This window comes from Watersipora subatra, chromosome 10, assembly GCF_963576615.1.
Source record: "Watersipora subatra chromosome 10, tzWatSuba1.1, whole genome shotgun sequence".
Lineage (NCBI taxonomy): Eukaryota > Metazoa > Bryozoa > Gymnolaemata > Cheilostomatida > Watersiporidae > Watersipora > Watersipora subatra.
Window position 1 is genome coordinate 5,082,519 of NC_088717.1, and position 19,963 is coordinate 5,102,481.

At 35.7% G+C, this 19,963-nt stretch overlaps 1 protein-coding gene across 1 annotated transcript in view; it reads right to left on the reverse strand.

Annotated features, from left to right (window-relative positions):
• The window catches only part of LOC137407325 (WD repeat-containing protein 17-like), a 76,531-nt gene that overhangs the window by 13,625 nt on the left and 42,943 nt on the right, over window positions 1-19,963 (reverse strand). The window contains exons 12-19 of the mRNA XM_068093943.1: window positions 15,624-15,710; window positions 15,234-15,416; window positions 11,437-11,639; window positions 8,254-8,403; window positions 5,561-5,688; window positions 5,098-5,223; window positions 1,044-1,199; window positions 486-550 (exon numbers count right to left, since the gene is read on the reverse strand). Coding sequence (XP_067950044.1) covers window positions 486-550; window positions 1,044-1,199; window positions 5,098-5,223; window positions 5,561-5,688; window positions 8,254-8,403; window positions 11,437-11,639; window positions 15,234-15,416; window positions 15,624-15,710 — 1,098 coding nt within the window. The remainder of the gene's footprint in view (window positions 1-485; window positions 551-1,043; window positions 1,200-5,097; window positions 5,224-5,560; window positions 5,689-8,253; window positions 8,404-11,436; window positions 11,640-15,233; window positions 15,417-15,623; window positions 15,711-19,963) is intronic.

Below are 19,963 nucleotides of genomic sequence, written 5' to 3' on the forward strand. Positions count from 1 at the left end.
AAATGTGAGGAGTAAAGTGAAACAAAACCCAGAAACTGGCCACAATAATAAAAACAAAATCGAATAAAAAACAAAGAATACCAATAAACTGAGTTAATGAAAGGTTTATATAGTTTACATTTGACTGGCTTGAGATTTGGCCTGGGTGAGATGGTTTTCTGTTTTTTTTATTAATGCGTATCATTCAAGTGAACAACTACAATGTGATTACATTATGTACACAAAAAGTTTACCAAACAAAAAATTTGAGGACAGCATGCACGATTGCATGAACCGAACATGTAAGTGCATGGTACATGGGCAGAGCATACATTTGTACACTACAGGGTGTACAAACACAAGATAAAAAGAGATAGCATATGAACAAGGGCATAGAATATGGCTAAAAGATCTCACAAATGTATAATTATAAAATACATACATAATGAGGAAGAATAACAGAAGATATGAAGCAAGCATCTATAAACTTTAGGAGTTGTCAGTACCTGTCAAGCAAGCTTCTCCAGAATTTCTCAGAGACAGCTGGAGCCACAGATAGAGCTCTCTCCCACTGTAACATAAAAACTATACATGTTATAACACATTCATAAATAATCCATCAGCTGCAATCATAGAGCGAAAATTCAGAGAACTACTCTGATATTGATTACAATGATGTCAGTCTAACTGATTACTCCATGAATGTGAGTATTCATTGTATTATCACTCTATGAATGTGAATATTCATTATATCACCACTCTATGAATGTGAGTATTCATTATATCACCACTCTATGAAAGTAAGTATTCATTGTATCATCACTCTATGAATGCGAGTATTCATTATATCACCACTGTATGAAAGTAAGCATTATTATATCATCACTCTATGAATGTAGGTACCCAACAAATGATCACAAACCACCATGTTCCTGTCTTACATTGAATACATTGGATTCGTCTAAATGAAATTGACTAGATGTTCCCATAAACAAGGAAAACAAGTGCATGTACAGTACTTAACCCTTTGAAAATTTAATTCTTCTAGTAGAATGGAATGTTACCTCTTCATTCTCTATCATCAGGTTACAGTACTTTTCAATATTGCCTAGCTTTAGGTATGACTCTGCCAGCCTCTGTATGCGTTCCTGCTTAGAAGGGGCGCCTATCTGTCCCCCTGTATAACTTTGAATCGCCATTTCTAGTTCATTGGCTTCGGACTACAAATAAGTACATAAATACAATATACCAGCAACATGGAGAATGCAAATTGAACCTACACGCATTAGTTACACTGTTATACATTTAGAGTGGCATTAATTACCTTTTCACGTGAATTCTTACCCCGACACACCCCTAAAGCTGAGTTTAAATCCACTTGCAATAAGGCGAGCTAAATCAACTAACAGACGGCTCAATTCGCTACTAAGTAGGAAAATGTTACATAACAAGAGCCAGCATTATATTTAAAATAAAGATATTTTTTCCAAAACCTTTTATCCCTACTTAGTGTAGTTTAGTCTCAGTCCAGTTTGTGCGCACGAGGAATTTAGTTCCAGAGCGATCCACAAGATGAGGTGCGCAAGTCAGTTAGTGTAAGTTTATCACCACAACTTGTAAACTAATGTCGGAAGTATGAGATAGAAACTTTTTTGATACTTGTGTTCTTTGCTTCAACCTTGTCCTACATCTGCAGCAGGTTGATATCCCGTGGGAGTAAATCAATTATCGATAGGTTATATCGGTGCTCGGCAAATAGTACTGCGTGTTTTCACAACAATAAGGCGGGGCTTATAATAATTTTCTTCTAGAATATGATATTACAGCTTATGTTTATTTTAGAAAATGTTTATTTATTACTAAGTTCGTTGTAGTCCACTCACTATTTTTGAATCATGTTAAGATCCACATTCTTTTCTTTGCAGAAAATAGTAAAGTTCTTTTCATGCGAGTACTCAACTAACAGTACATATACTCAACTAACAGTAAACGTACTCAACTAACAGTATATGTACTCAAATAACAGTATATGTACGCAACTAACAGTATACGTACTCAACTAACAGTATATGTACTCAACTAACAGTATATGTACTCAACTAACAGTATATGTACTCAACTAACAGTATATGTACTCAACTGACAGTATATGTACTCAACTGACAGTATATGTACTCAACTAACAGTATATGTACTCAACTAACAGTATATATACTCAACTAACAGTATATGTACTCAACTAACAGTATATGTACTCAACTAACAGTATACGTACTCAACTAACAGTATACGTACTCAACTAACAGTATACGTACTCAACTAACAGTATACGTACTCAACTAACAGTATACGTACTCAACTAACAGTATACGTACTCAACTAACAGTATACGTACTCAACTAACAGTATACGTACTCAACTAACAGTATACGTACTCAACTAACAGTATATGTGCTCAACTAGCAGTATATGTACTCAACTAACAGTACATGTACTCAACTAACAGTATATAGACTCAACTAACTGCATATGTACTCAACTAACAGTATATGTACTCAACTAACAGTATATGTACTCAACTAACAGTATATGTACTCAACTAACAGTATATGTACCCAACTAACAGTATATGTACTCAACTAACAGTATATGTACTCAACTAACAGTACATGTACTCAACTAACAGTATGTATACTCAACTAACTGCATATGTACTCAACTAACAGTACATGTACTCAACTAACAGTATATGTGCTCAACTAACAGTACATGTACTCAACTAACAGTATATGTGCTCAACTAACAGTATATGTACTCAACTAACAGTATATGTACTCAACTAACAGTATATGTACTCAACTAACAGTATATGTACTCAACTAACAGTATATGTACTCAACTAACAGTATATGTACTCAACTAATATTATATGTACTCAACTAACAGTATATCTACTCAGCTAACAGTATATGTACTCAATTAACAGTATATGTACTCAACTAACAGTATATGTACTCAATCAGGAAGCTTTTGTGCGCTCATCTTGTCTTGGAATGAAATATCCAAATAATTTCTTTAGACAAACAACTTCTTAGAGAAAATATTTATCTACCAATCTTGCCCTACTCTTGGCAGTTGAAAAATGTGTGATACAATAGCATTTTTGTAAAATAAAACCATGCGCTTGATAAAAATGTTTTTGTTTCTCTTGTTCTCTTTATGGTATAATTTATATAACAAGTGTCCTTAAAAACTACACTAGGTCTCACTACATTATCAGGTAAGTCTTAATATCAAGTAGGTCTTATTATCAAGTAAGTCTTGTTAACAGGTAGGTCTTAGGTTCTACTAACATCAAAGTGGTTGCTCACAATGAAATATGAAGATATTGTTATAGACCTAACTTGCAATTTTATACATGTAATTTATCGGATTAACTTTAAAGAACCAGAAAATGGCACTGGATAAGCCATACCCATAGATATAGTAAACCCTAGATATGCGAATAATCAAAATAAGTGAGGCCTATAATTAGCATGACGCAACGCCATGGTGATGTGTAAAGTGAATCAGCTGATCTATGAACTCCTATTGACTTAACACTAAAACCTGCATAATTATTCCATAGGTTGTGCATCTGACTGCATTAGACTGCATATTGTGCATTAGACTGCATATTTTATTGAGAATAAATAAAACTTATATAATGACTTTGGATGAGAAAGGCAAGAATCTTAGACACATGGTAATGGATAATACCAATGATTTAGAAGCTTCTATATCATTGATAATACAAAGAGTGACCAAATAGAAATTAAACTAATAACAAACTAATGAATCAAATGAGATTTAGAAGCAGTTAAGCTGGACCACTGTTTTACACCCATTAAACATGACTGAAAATAACTGGACGAGATAGTTTTTGTCTAAGGTTGGTTGAACTAGATTCCTGCTTTGAAGCGGCATAGTGTATTCTGATTTTAATATAACGATTTACTATAGTTTTGAGTAGACTGTTGGCATGCACTGTGCATGTAAAACCTTGATTGAGGTTATGTAATAAAACATATATGTTATTGTCTGTGATGTTACTTGTTTAAAAACTCTCTGTGGGATACCATAGCTCTCCATGTTTGAATGTAAGCACTTTTCTGCAGCAATACAAATTAGGCCTATCAATGGTGTCACAAATCCTCCTGTTTTTAACTGAGATTAGGGTTATGTCATCACTAATTCTACTTCCCACTATTTCTACATCGGTCAAGAACTTGATACAGTCATCACATTTGAATTAGAAAAAATTCCTCATCACCGAACTCTTCATCTTCACCTTCCTCAGCTTTTGTTTCTTCCTTCTTCTTCCTAACCAGAGAATGTAGCAGGAGTTGGCCAGTTTTTTCAGCCCTGCTCACATCCAGATCAATACAGTTAGCATTGGGACTTGGTGTGATATTTGCTTTTATGAGCAGTGCTCGAAGTGCAGATCTAAAGCACTGCATATCCAGGTTATTGTTATAGCCACCCTACCTTTTCCACGATAGATCGTATAGTGGAAAACAGAGACTCATTGGGATCTTGGTTGATCTTAAAGGTTAGGAAGTAGTTGATGTAAAGGTAGTTGCTGAAAAGATATTGAGCAACGTCATGTACATATTTGGCTGCTGACTCAAAACCAATGGTGAAAGTTCTCCCATTATTTTCCACTAGCAGCTTTCCGCTTGGTGTCTTTAATTGTCATAGATAGCTTATGATATTGTTGAGAACTTGTTTTGAGTTGAAGTTCTGTCTTGTTATGGACAATTCAGGTTATACCTGGGGTGTTGTAGTCACCTCTGGTGACATTTCACTAAGAGTTTGGTCTTATTGTTATGTTTATGACTTGAAAACTAGTATGACAAGCATGCTTTTACTGCTAAACTCATTGCTCAATTGAAGGCTCTGATGCTGTGATGCACATCACTGCGACGTAATGTCGTGAAAACAACAGCATATTATAGGCCTCACTTTTGCTCCATTGTAATGATAGCTAGGGTTTACTATATCTATGGCCATACCTGTTACAAATAACTTATCTCTGATGTCAGAAATATAAGAAAAGGCAATACAAACGACCGTTACCCTTTTGTATCCTGCAAGATGTTTCATATGAACAATTCCCTTGCTGTACGAAGGTGGCAATGAACTCTCTGGTTTCTTAAGTATGACTTTGGTGAGGTTGAACAGGTTGCTCACTCCAATTCCATACTAAAAGTTAAAAACAGTTTATCTCCAATAAGGATTAACGGTGAATATTAAAAATTTAACATCTAAAAGCTAGAGTAGCAATGATTCAATGAGGGAATGACAAGCAGGCAACAGTTATCAAGTGACAAGCAAACAACAATTAGGGAATGACAAGCAGGCAACAATTAACAAGTGACAAGCAAACAACAATTAGGGAATGACAAGCGAACAACAATGGGCAAGCTGTAGAAACACCAGTAGAAGTTGATTGTCATTGCTGACAATTCATTGCTATTAAATGATGACATGAAAGGGTTAATTGGGAAAATGGAGTTAGAATGCGCTTGTTTGCAGCTACCTGGAAAAGTTCATGAAATCTGGTGATGGCAGGTTCATCCAGCTCTTTCAGTTCAGATCTGCGGTTTCGAATTTCAGAAGAGAGTTGCCCACAAAGCAGAGGTAGAGCCTCTTTGGACATTGCGACCTCTGCCAAAAATGTAATGATAGGGAATGATACAATTTGGTACAACGTGAAGCACTTTAAATAACACATATTTACATAGATTTCACAATGACCTAAAACTGGTAATCAAGCATTACTAAACCGCAAATACAAACAGTAACAACAGAAACAACACCAGGTCAATAAAGAGGTTAGTCAGTTAAGTAGATAGAAGATGTTCATATCTGTTAGTTGATGGAAGATCTATATTTAATATCGTTAATACAATTACTACTAGAAACAAGCAAGGGAGTGTGACACAGAGATATACAGTACATATGAGATTGAGATACAGAGTAACTATATTACTATTACTACTAAATACAAACAAGGGAGTGTGATACAGAGAGGTACAGTACATATGAGATAGAGATACAGAGTAACTATATTACTATTACTACTAAATACAAACAAGGGAGTGTGATACAGAGAGGTACAGTACATATGAGATTGAGATACAGAGTAACTATATTACTATTACTACTAAATACAAACAAGGGAGTGTGATACAGAGAGGTACAGTACATATGAGATAGAGATACAGAGTAACTATATTACTATTACTACTAGATACAACCAAGGGAGTGTGACACAGATAGGTACAGTACATATGAGATAGAGATACAGAACAACTGTATTACTATTACTACTAGATACAAACAAGGGAGTGTGATACAGAGAGGTACAGTACATATGAGATAGAGATACAGAACAACTGTATTACTATTACTACTAGATACAAACAAGGGAGTGTGATACAGAGATGCACAGTACATATGAGATAGAGATACAGAACAACTGTATTACTATTACTACTAGATACAAACAAGGGAGTGTGATACAGAGATGCACAGTACATATGAGATAGAGATACAGAACAACTGTATTACTATTACTACTAGATACAAACAAGGGAGTGTGATACAGAGATGCACAGTACATATGAGATAGAGATACAGAACAACTGTATTACTATTACTACTAGATACAACCAAGGGAGTATGACACAGAGATGCACAGTACATATGAAATAGAGATACAGAGACCCAAATGTTATATCGAAGACTCACATATATGAGTACTCAGCTATACATACCATGCTTATTAGTGTTCTCTTCAGCCTCTGTTAACAGTGAGAGTGTATCCAGTCATGAAAATAAGTTGAAGCTAAACTCAAACATGGTAGGCTCTACACGGCTAAACCTTTTCCAAACACCTCCTACTGCAGTTTATTTTTAACAAAGGCAGACATTTACTGTACGTTTCGGACTATAAACCGCACCCCTATACAAGCTGCATCCGCTTTATTTTCCAAACAAACGATAATAAAACAATACACAAGCCGCAGAACTGGGCCGAATATAAGAACTGCAGAATATAGGCCGCAGAACTCATGACGGTGCTTTTTAATACGGCAGCAACTTTCCTGTTTAAAACGAAACAGTGCCTAACGGCACTGTTTCATATTAACTGACGCTTTTTAACCTAGTGTCTAACGGAACAGTACCGTAAGGCATTGTTTTGTTTTTTCTTTCACCACTAGAGGCACACTAACCGGAGATTCTAGTTAATGCGCTCTAGCGGTGAAAGAAAAAGCCACAGAATAGCCGCATCCTTATATAAGCCGCATGACTCAAATCATCAGAAAAAATTAGGGGCTAATAGCCCGAAAAGTATGGCATACTTTTATTAGGAGTCATTTCCTCGAGGAATAATTCATAATCGTTCGCTATGCTAGCACTAATTGACAAACACAAAACTTTGTCATTGTCTAGCTGAATATCTAATAAACTTACAAATATAATGCTACCAGCAAACATTATTATTATTATCATGTCTTCATACAGTTTGGAGCTTTTGTCAAACTTTGTTTATGATAGACTAATCTTTGTGGTACCAACAAATCCAAACAGCGATATAATTATATATGCAGTTTGACAGCGTCTAAACATCCCGATTTTCATGTGTCTTTAAGTTCTAAACATACCGACTTTAGATTTCAACCGATTCCTCATTTTTTACAGTCAATCGGAACTGGTGGCGCTTGCAAAATGAAAAACTGTGAAATAAAAACTAATTTTCAAAGTGACCTTTTTATAAATCGTAAGCATTTTTCCCAAATTTTCCAAATTCATTAGATGATTTTGAGGGTCAAGGGCATTTAGGAGGAATGATAAAGGTGTCACAATCGTTTTGCACTGCTACACCTAACAGAACAGGAAAACTGGGAACCATGATGACTGCTGAAAATTTGATTTTCCTTTAACTTTTCACAACATATTCATACATGAAGTACTGCATGAGCAACCAACAGTAGAAGGTTCTACTTGGCAGCATTGACAAAGCACAATTGTATAAAGTAACTTGATGCAATAGATCTTTGTTGGCAAATCTTGGCAGCATTTGAATGTAGCGTTGAATCAAGTCTCTGTATAATGTGCAGGAAGTATAATGCAGTATAGCTGTCATGCCACAGCCTTTTTAGAGACCTGCTTGTGTCTGTCAGAACACACGTTAAGAATGTTGGTAGTTTTGTGGATAATACTTACTCGAAGATGCAACTATTTCCATCCAAGGAAGTTTTGCAAGAATTTTAAGTGGTAGAAGGCCAACTACTTGATGAGTTGACCACAGTCTAACGGTGGAGTCTCTGCTGGAGGAGGCAAGAATGAATGGCTGATCCTTGTGTATTGACAAGCCTGTAATAATTACACTAGAAATTCCACTGTCATACAGCCCACGACCAAATTAATAATGGAAAAAATAAAGGGTACTGTTGGTTGTCGAAAAAGTAGTTATCAGCAGGAATTGACAGAGTATAATGTAAATGAGACTTGTTTGAGATGATATAAAATAAATTTCAGAGAGCACGACTCTAAAAAGGCGCAACAGAAATAACAGAAATGTAACAGAAATAAATATTAATAAAATAAATGATTAACTATCTCAAACTTATGTTTTACAATAATAAAATAAATATTAATTCAAGCTGTAGACCTAAACTACTGTACGTAATTTAAATAACAACAGCAATAATGATATCTGTTTATTATATATCTTATTATATTGAAATACAATATTAAAAGTAAATGGCAAGCTGCCGTGTAATATACAATTTGAAAGTTGTTTGTTGGTTAAAATAAATATTAATTCAAGCTGTAGACCTATATTACTCTAAGTAATTAAACTAACAACAGCAATAATGAAATATGTTTATTATAGCTCTGAAATGCAATATTACAAGTAAAATATATTGTAATATACAGTTTGAAAGTTGGTTGTGTTGAATGCAGAACAGTTTTGACAACGATATGTAACAGAAATAAATGTTAATAAAATAAATATTTAACTATCTCAAACTTATGTTTTACAATAATAAAATAAATATTAATTCAAGCTGTAGACCTAACCTACTGTACGTAATTTAACTAACAACAACAATGCCAACAATAAAGAAATATGTTTATTATATCTCTGAAATGCAATATTAAAAGTAAAATGGCAAACTGATGTGTAATATACAGTTTGAAAGTTGGTTGTGATGAATGTAGAATGGTTTTGACAGCGATATGTAACAGAGAGCAAGCGTTGGCATTTACGCGTCTGGAAGTTTTATGCAAACTGGAGTGAAATAAAAATATTCTTGTCATAAAAGGGCGTTGTAGTAACGCCCTACTTTGTAGGTAAGATGTAAAGAAATCTGGCTGATGTTCTAGATAATTTGAAAAACCTTCGGTAATTAGACAAAAACGTAGGCTGATAAACTGTGTACCACATTTTCGTACCTGTAAATCGGTCTACGCCTCAAACAGTAGACAAACAGTACACAGTAAACAGTTCTACCATCTGTCGCACGGCTTTATTGGCGTTTCGTAGGTTGGTCGAAACTATTAATAAACCAAGAAGTTCCAGCGTTTTGTGGCGATTTGTGACACGACTTTATCGTTCTATTCTCTGTCGCTCGGCGTTTCAATTTCCGGTCTTAACTTTTATTAAACGAAGCTTTTCAAGCGTTTTGTGACGATTTTCGTCCTAATAAATCTGTCTATTTATGTATAATCCGATCAGATGGGTTAGTTTTAGGAATTTGCGTCAACCTTTCAAAGGCTTGGTAACATATTTAAATAGGTTTATATGTGTTTTGTATCGTTATTATACTTAAACGACTTTACTGAAAAGTAGTTAAATTTGTTGATAGGATTTCGTTGAGAGGGTTTGGTGACGGCCGTTAACGGATAATTTTTCGGGAGTTGTGTGCACATGTGCATTTATCATAATTCTCATAATCAATCATTTCACTCTTGTTTGGTCGTGGGATAAGATACTAAGTGTGAAGGCCTGTCACTATGTTCCATGAGGCACACGATGCACAATTGGAGTTGTGCAAGTTGAGTTACCGTACAATAACCAAAGAACCTGTAGTTGAATGTCACCTTTATTTGAATGCCACATCTATTTGAGCACCACTAAGAGAGAAGGGTTCAAAAACAGAGCACCACCCTTTAATCGAATGCCACTTCTATTTGTCCGATACTATTTGACATTCTCAATCTTCATGAACCCATAATAGCGTGACCAGTAGACAAGTGTCCACAAAACTATTGATAATGACTCGTTTAAATCAATAACAAGTAACTCATTCGTTGTTTCTGTTCGTATCGAAATCCATTTTTGAACTCCAAGTTTATAGGTTTTTTCGTTAGAAACTTTGCAACACCATAGAAATAATTACTAAATATATCAGGCTAATAGTAGTTCCTTGTTTCGCGCAGTCTTAATAGTTCAATGTATGTGGGAAAAGTTTTTGATGGAAAATGTGCTATTACATATTTTGAGGCTAACATTTTGAGACTATTTTGACTACACATGGTTTCTCTTTCTTTGCGATAAGAGTTTGTACTAAAAATGGCATCGCGTAAAAGGTTTTGCTCTGTTAAAAAAATGTTTGGACGCTAATATCAAATAGCTCAACTGTACAGAAGACAGGTTGAGGTCAGAAGATAAGGTGGAAGGTATTGAACAGCCAGAAGAATGCGAAATGGTTTCAAACTGAAACAACAATCAGAATGCAACTGGCCGAGTAAACGATGCTAATATTTTTGTTTTAAAAATGTTAATATTTATTTTAAAATGTTAATTTTGTCGCTGCATGTATAATAATTATGGTTTGTTTTCATCACTTGTTCTTGAATATATATTTGTAGTATTTGATAGATTATTTTAAAACTTAAAAATTTGCCTAACTCGTGCTTATTTACATATATTCCATGATAGAAATCTCTTGTGAATTGATTCCAACTTGCACATTATGGAAACAGTGCGAGGCAACTTTTTTCTCATCTGGGGTAACTTTGAGCCAACGATAGTATCTATATATTGAAAGCTTGAAATGGAATACAGGTGAAAAACGAAGGTATTGAAAATGGCCATGCCTGTAAGCAACAGAGAGTAGTGCTAGCTAGAGTCACGTACGCAAGCTGGCAATGCGACCACATCTGATAAGCAGCTGCTATCGTTAAAAACAAGTCATACTTATTAACATGCCAGTCAACATATACTAGCATGGCAACAGATTAGTGGCTCAAATATCAACTTTGGAAATTATATTTCCCCACATGGAAAGTAAAATTCCCCATTCAACCCCATGTGTCGTCACAAGCATACCACCTGAGCATCATAGAAAACCCCTTATCAAACATTGCCAGTCATTGTCATGGCTGTAATCTTATTACCGTAGATGTCTCCACTATGTTCATTAATTCTTGCAAGTTGGGTGCCAGTCCTGATGTCCCAGCATATTATTGTATAATCCCAGCTACCGGAGTACAACAAGTAAGCGATCTCTGGACTCCAACACACTCCTCTAACATTGGAGGTGTGACCGCGAAGCACCTGCATGCACTTGTCATCTCCATAGCTCCATACCCGTAAGCACCTGACAAATAGCATAGGCAGCTCAAAACTATGTCACTCTCTACTTGCATATCAATGTATTCTTGAATCTGTGGGTTTATTGAAACATCTGCAAACAGTCCTGTTAGTAGAACAGTAGTACTAACGACTCTTTTTATTGCAAACTGCATTTTACAGAAGTTTTAGGAGCCGGGTCAAACAGCATGTGCTATTATCGCTTTATGATTGGTTAACTGGGTGTTCAGGGTTTAGAATTAGCTATAGTTCAAGGATAGGGATCATTCAAAAGGATATAAAGAGTAATAGTAATAACCATAAGATATGACTGTGAAACATTGTGGCTAAGAGTCTTATGCATAATGTTGACCTCCAATTGCCACAGCCTCTGGAAAAGGTTGTCCAAAAAAATGGGATCAATGTTAAGTCCTCGAGGTTGCGTTTTTTAAATCCTTTAAGCGGAGCCATGTCCTTTCTGTTTGTCTTGTGTCACCTTACGGCACTCCATGGAGCGGGAGATGAGGGAGTTTGTATCGAGACATTTTATTAACATGTCCAACCCAACGTAGTCTGTAAAGCTTCAACCTGATTAACATTGGTCCACGGCCAGTAATCTTCAAGAACTCATCATTTGTTATTCAGTCTTCCCAGGTCTCATCGAGAAAAAACATTATTTGTCACTATTGAGACTAAGTGCACTGGGTGTCATTGACAAAAATTCTGATACTCAATTTTAATAAAAACAATCGGGATTTTACGAAAAAGGAAGTTTTGAAAAGGCAAATTCTATTAGCAACTGTTGAGGCAATAAACATTCGAAGCTACAGCGGACCCTCGCCATATGATTTTAATTCGTTTCAGTGTTGGCATTGTAGGGCGAAAATGTCTTATAAAGGGGTGGAGAAACCCATAGTAATTATCTAATGCAGACACCCCTGGTAAAAACATCAACATTTTATATACATACTGTACATAATAAAAATTAGTAACAAACAGTATGTTAATCTTAATAATCTTAATAGTTACTGTAGGTAACCATAGTTACCTACAGTAACTTTAGTGCATTATGTGGTTATGATCTGCATTAAAACGTAACCTTACAATTTTCTATGTGTTGTACATACAGTAGGGAGTTCTTACCTCTGAGGCAGACATATAACACAAACATTGAATTTAATTTAAACAAATTTAGCTTACTAAGCACACATTTAAAGCTGAGTTTTAGTATGTATTTTACTAAACTAAACTGTAATTTCATCATCATCTAAAAGTTTATCATCTATTTGTTTACGGTTTCGTTTTTACTATAACTTATAATGCTGAATTGAGAGAGAGCATCGTACCTTTTTCAAATTTTGTAGGAATGATTTTAGCAAATATCATATTGGCATCTTCATTATTCCGACATACTCAGCACACCAACTGCCAAATTTGAACTTCAAATAATTGTTTTGTTGATATCATTTGACGAAAAATATGTTGTATGGAGACAGTAAAACATCATGTTCCACATTGTAAGGCAAAAGCTGTGTATCAGGGTAATCATACCGGGGGGGGGGGGGGGGGGGGGGGGTTGCACTGTATAATGGTTTGGGTGCACTGTATAATGGTTCTAAGTGGATAGCTCAGCTGCCATTTATATTATTTAATCTGTTGGCTACGGATAGTTTTATTGGCTGTTGTTTGTAAAATTATATATATACCCAAAATTTCAGAATCAGGAGTGTCTGCTCCAGTTGAATAAATACAGTCAAACATGGATAACTCGAACTTCAAGGGACCGAGCAAAAGTGTTCGAATTATCAGAGCGTTCAAGCTATCAGAGCACTGTCACAAGTCCATATATTTACTTATTTATTAGTAGATACATGTACATATACAAACTATAATATAAATCAAAAGCACAAATGGCTTGTTTCAAATTAAATGCTTCTAATGTAAAGTTTAAAACGTTTTCATGAAAAAGTATAGAGATTTTTCTATCACTTGAGATTGGTTTGTTGTTTGAGGTGATGTTATTGCCAGGACGTTTTTCAGATTGACATTGGCAAAACTTGATCGTTGTTGAAATGCTCAAAAGAAAAGACATTTTTTTCTTTTGGGGTTTTACCCACGATCAATTTTGCCGTTTTTTCTTGAAGTTTATGCAGATTACCTTACTTTACCTGGGATTCCTTAAGAGCAACACTCCGAGGCAGTTCAATTAGAAGTTTTACGAGGTTTTACGGTACATTCTATATCACTCACGCTTTTTTAATAGATACTTATTGAATGTACACACGTATTCTGTGTTAAAGTCAAACGATGAATAGTTTTTTGTAGCTCAGACAACGTATACGTTTAATTACAACATTTTTTAAGACGTTTAAACATTCAACATTCCGACGTTGATTCAACACGGAATCAACGTCGGAAAACTATTCATCACGGGCTAGCTGAGTCACGCACTCAAGGATTTTCGCCACGCACATACAAAACAACATGCGATTTTTGTTTTGTATGGCGTGGCGAAAATCCTTGCGCGCGTGACCCGGCTAGCCCGTGCTATTCATCGTATCGCAGTATAAATCAAATTTCACCAAACTTTTAGAAAAGTCGTTGACAAAAATATTTTGCCGATGGTGGTAATAACGATGCTTATGAATTACGAAAAGATGAAGTTTACCTCTATGGCTTTGAATAAAGTGATTTTCTAAAGCGATAACAACCGTTTCGGTAGCCGTTGGGCAAAAAAACAGTTCGAATTAACAGTGTTGAGTTCGAGTTATCTATAGCAATTTATCATTACGTGGGAACGGACCAAAGGAAATGTTCGAATTAACCATGTGTTCGAGCTATCCGTGGACGAGTTATCCATGTTTGACTGTATATACATTATATATAATGTATATATATATATATATATATACATTATATATATATATATATATAATGTTTCACTGTATACTACTAAAGCATTCTTAAACTACACTTTCCTCTAGAACCCAACAGTAACGAAATGCTGCATTATTTTAGCAATCACCAAAAGATTAAAACTAGAGATGCCCGACTCAAAATCCACCGATTCTCATTGAAAGCTGACCCAGGGAGGAGAAGCCAACAAGACACCAAAAGCAGATGCTAAATCAAAGGATAACTTCATTCTACCACTTTGACAAACCTAAAAGGATGCATGAGGAATTGCTCAGGTGTCAGCTGACGAGCCAAGTGTAGAAGGAGAAGCAACAAAGGATACAAAATGTCAGGGATGCGGCGCCCAGTGAAAAATATAGTTCACCTTTAGGATGTGACCTGGTAACACCAGGTATGGGCCCGGCTGACTCTTCCGTTAGATCAATGGATGGTGTCCCCAATGGGAGTGAGTGGTGGGGTGAGCCCAGATACGGAATGGACTACAACTGAGTCGACACCCGACTAGAGGGTAGAGCTTAGCAAGTTCGGAGCCTACGTAGAGCCTTATCTGTATAGTACTTGTGATAAGCTCAACACTTATATGCAAATGCAATAGTCGCCACTAGTGTCTACTGATACGGTGGCCAGCCTGGTATATGACCACTTTGGCCAGGCACGGAATATTTACTTAGCAATGTAATCGCTTATAGTTACTTAGATTACTTACGTATCATCACTTCCACTCGCGAGGAAGCCCTCTCTCAGTGGTGACCATTTTATGTGGAAGGCCTTAGCTGTGTGCCCGCTAAAGACTTTTATAGGATCGTGCAGAACTGCGGAATCTTGTCTATTTGACGGAACATGAAATATTCTAACTTTACCGTCTTGTGAGCCAGTTGCAAACAAATTTCTAAAAATATTGCAAACGGAAACCTAGGTATTACAGACCCTTTAACAAGCCTAAATTGTGTTACAAGTAAAGACTACTGAATAATAGAAATCCACAACCTAGTAAGATATGAAACTTGCAACATTTGTGAGCAACCTTAATACACTGCACCAGGAATGTTGTAACATTTAAACAATTATTCTATGCTTAGCATGTAATCATACTTACTGGTTGGAGGGAGACCACTGGCACCCAAACACAGCAGAGCTATGTTTAAACTTTAATACGTTTGACCCATCAACATCTCTCACGATTCTAAAAGCAAAGGTCTCAATGTAGTCAAGTAACACATGGTGCTTGTCACTTTACCCTTAACACCCATCTATTTTCCCACAATAAATGTAATGTAAATATAACCGTTCATTGTGAAAAAAATTATTATTCAGAAATATGGGTTGTCATATACAGTCAGAGGTTACAGTCATGGTCTAAACTAGATAATCAAAAGAGATGCTTGCCAGTCTTTGTGAACACGACTTCCCAAAGTATTGAAAAGCAGTATAACTTGAGAGGTTTCAGTGTGCAGTACAGTTAAAAGCATGTTTAAACTAAGGTTTGTACACACTGTAAGGACGATACACATTCCGTCAATCCCACAATACATCAGTGAAAAGCAGTGGGAAGCTGCATTGTTTTAGCATGGAGCACCCTGCTTGTGGGGCGCCAGCTAGGGGCAATCCAGCTAGTGGCATGCATGTAGAGTGCCCCGAAAGAGGGTGCTCCTAAAGGCCGGTTCACACTATCGCCGTTTGTCAGGGTTTCCCTTTCGGCCTCCATCGTCGATTATGTGAAGCGTGAATTGATGGCATCGATGAAGCATCGTGAACACGTCGAGAAAGTTTGCAGCGGTCAAACTTTCCCGATATTTCTCCGAGCATCGACGAATGCCTTTCAAATGTGAACCATTTCGGCGATGGTAATTCGAAGTCGCGGAGAGAGTGATTTATTCATATTCGTTTATGATCGTCGCTGCGAGAATAGTTTTTGATTCTAATACGTGAAAATAAAGGTTTCTTCGTGAAAATTGAAAACGATCAATGAAAACACTACGTCACGCAGTATTTCCTGATGCAAACGCGAATGGGTATGTGATAGTGTGAACATGGTTATCATCGATTATCACTGAAGTATTGAGGCATCAACACCGAAGTACGGCAAGTTAGTGTGAACCAGCCTTAAGGGCAACCCAAGTTGAGATGACCAGGGGTGATGGTTGCTCTATATACCAATAGCAAATGTTTAAAATGGTGGCTCAGTTGTATTGTAGATCAGTGGATGATAGATTACATTTTTTCCTGTGCAATGCCAAAAATGAACAATCAAGGAATAGTAAGTGCAATATTTTGACACTAGTTGTAGAATTGCTTACAATATATCACTCCCTATTTTATTGCATGTTGCTCATGCTTATAGTAGTCTTGTTAATGCTTATGAGGTATTTGACCTTATGACCTTGTGAGTTTTGCTGTTTATAAACCACAACCTTGTTGTTATATTAGGCAGTCAATGCACAGGCTTCAAAGAATATACCGATATCTGCTTGCGTTACATTATAGACTTCCTTCACTTCTACTAAACTCACAAACAAAAAAACAAGTAAAGGGTATCAGTCTAACTAATAAGGGCCAAATGACTTCTGATGATAGCTGTACAACTCGTCCTAGCACTTATCATGGAATACAATATTTGTATGGAATCAAATCAATCTCATTGGAACTTGCTACCTTAAAACCTCCATTTGACCGCCATGACATTATTTTTCGTTCCTTCTCCAATAGTGGCAGTTTATTCGAGGTGACGTTCATTTAAATGATGGCATTGTAGTTTTCAAATAGCTCATCAGATTTTTGAGAAAATAAATTTAACCCTTTTATGGGCAGAGCGAATGAAGCCTACATTTTTCACTCTTCTTTGGGTGGAGTGACATTAACCCTTTTGGATGCAAGAAATCTGTTAACTTACCTCCAGCTTGTCAAAGATCTCTAAATAAATATGCATTGGGAAGCTGATACGTACAGTTCAGTTACTGATCTCTACCAGTTGATATCTATTGCTTGCAATTAGCCTGCAATGATCTTATAGCCTGCCTTGAAACTCGTTATTTCAGTCTAAACTTGAAGGCATATTTTCATTTCATAACTTTATTTAACAATGTTGAATATAAGCTCATAGCACCCATTGATATGTTTAATACAGTTTGCAGTCATAACTGAATTTTTATGTTCAATAGAAGAGGAGATGCGAGCGAGCGTCAGAGTCCATTGTAAGCTGAGTTTAGATTACCGCTATGATGCTATCAAATAACATGCTATAAATATGCAAATTTATAAGTTATACGATAATAATTTATCAAATACTACAAATATATATTGAAGAACAAGTGACATGAGCAAACCATATTTAGGTTCTCCCTAAAACCAAAGTTATCAGTTTTGAAACTAAATCAATGGCATCGTTTGCTAGGTCAGTTGCATTCTGATTGTTGCTTTCGTGTCTGTTAACCTCAACTCTTCTTCTGCATCGCTAAACTGGTCGATATTAGCAGCCAAACAATTTTTTTGAGCAGCAAAACGTTTACGCTTTGTTATTCAGAATACGTTTCACGCAAATAATGAGAAACTTTTAGTCGCATGCGCACCAAGCGCAAGATATATTGTCTGAAAATAGCAGTATAGTTTCCATCGTAATCTTAAACCATTTTTCACATACATCAAAGTATCAAGACAGCGTTAAACAAAAAACTACAATTGGGCTGATACAGTAATTAATTATTCATATGGTGTTGTTTTCGAAATTCTAATACAAAAAATGTACAGCTCTGGAGTTAAAATTGGACTTCGATACAAACAGAAAAAAACGAAAGAACTGATTATTATTGATGTACCGAGTCATTATCAGTATGACTTTATGGACACTTTTTTACTGATCACTTGCTGATCACTAATCACTGTGTCACAGATTCTGAGTGCTGTATATAGTATCATAAACAATGTTATAGCAGGACAATAGCTATTGCGCAATATGCTGATGAGTCATGATCATAAATTTAGAAGCATTGTTCTATTACTAGCTTTTTCCTGAATGGATTTTCTGGAAGTTTCTAGAATAATTGTATGGAGGTATAAATAGCCTGACTGCAGCAGTTCATGTGAATGAAGAATTCAGTTTACAGCGTGCATGGCTACAAGTCAGCAATAAAGGATTATATCATACTCTCACAGCAATCTCCTGCATATTATTACTTATACATAGTTAGCCGCAATATTACACCCGGACGTCTTAACCTTGTGCAGACATCAGGATACAATCACAACACCAGATATCTCGAACCTGTCACATTGCATCACCACTTTGTGACACACTGATTATGGGTTAGCAAAGATTAAAGAATGTCAAAGTGGTGGTCAAATAGACGTAGCATTCCAATAAAGTTTATACGGTATAATAATGGCAAAAGGATGCTTATTAGAATGAATTTCTACATATACTGTAGAACCCCTATTTGACTGCCACCTTTATTTGACCGTTTTATGTGAAAACTGACTTATCTATCCCAGTGTAAGCTACTACCATTTTGAGGCTAAAATGTCTGTTTGCACATGCGCAAGCTTACGCGTGGCCAAAGCTTTTCTTTATTTGCGAAATAGGCCAACGCGTACGTTTTGCTGCTCAAAAAAATTGTTTGGATGCTAATCTAGTTCAGCAGTTGCATATGAATAGTTGAGGTCAGAAGACACTGTAGAAGGTATTAAACAGCCAGAAGATGAAATGGTCTAAAATGAAAGCAACAATTCGAACGCAACAAGCGAGCAAAGGATGAAAATACTTTTCTTTTAAAAATGCTAATTTTTGTTTCTGCATGGATTATAAATATGATTTGTTTATTTATTTTCTTTTTTTAATATATATTTGATATGTTTGATATATCATATATATTTCAAATGTATACGTTATATATATTAGCGCTTGATAGATGATTATATAACTTACAAATTAGCAGAATTATAGCATATTCTTTGATAGAACTATTGCTAATAATGGCTTACAATGGATCCGTGCTCATGGCCCCTCTTCTATTGCACATAATAAGCCAGTTTTGGCTGCAAACTGTAAACATCAATGAGTGCAATAGGGTTTTATAGAACATTATTAAATCTATATACATAAACGTCAAAGATTATGTCTGTGTGTATTTCAGTTTGTCCAGCGATAGCTAGAGATGAAACGGGACAGGTTTTTCAAGTTAGAGACTCGACTCGAGAAACTGTCTTATAAAACTTCGAGACTCGAGACGCGAGACAGTAAAATAATGAGCATTTGGTGATGATTTTACTACACAAGTACTAGCTACTTGGTATATATAAAATTAATAAAACTATTTTTAAATTGAATTTTCACTTGGTGTAAACGATTTAAATACAACATTTTAATAGTGATATGCATGTAGTTTTTGTAAACAAAAGTGACACAAACAGCTCTAAAATACCGAAGTTGTATGTTCTAAGAAT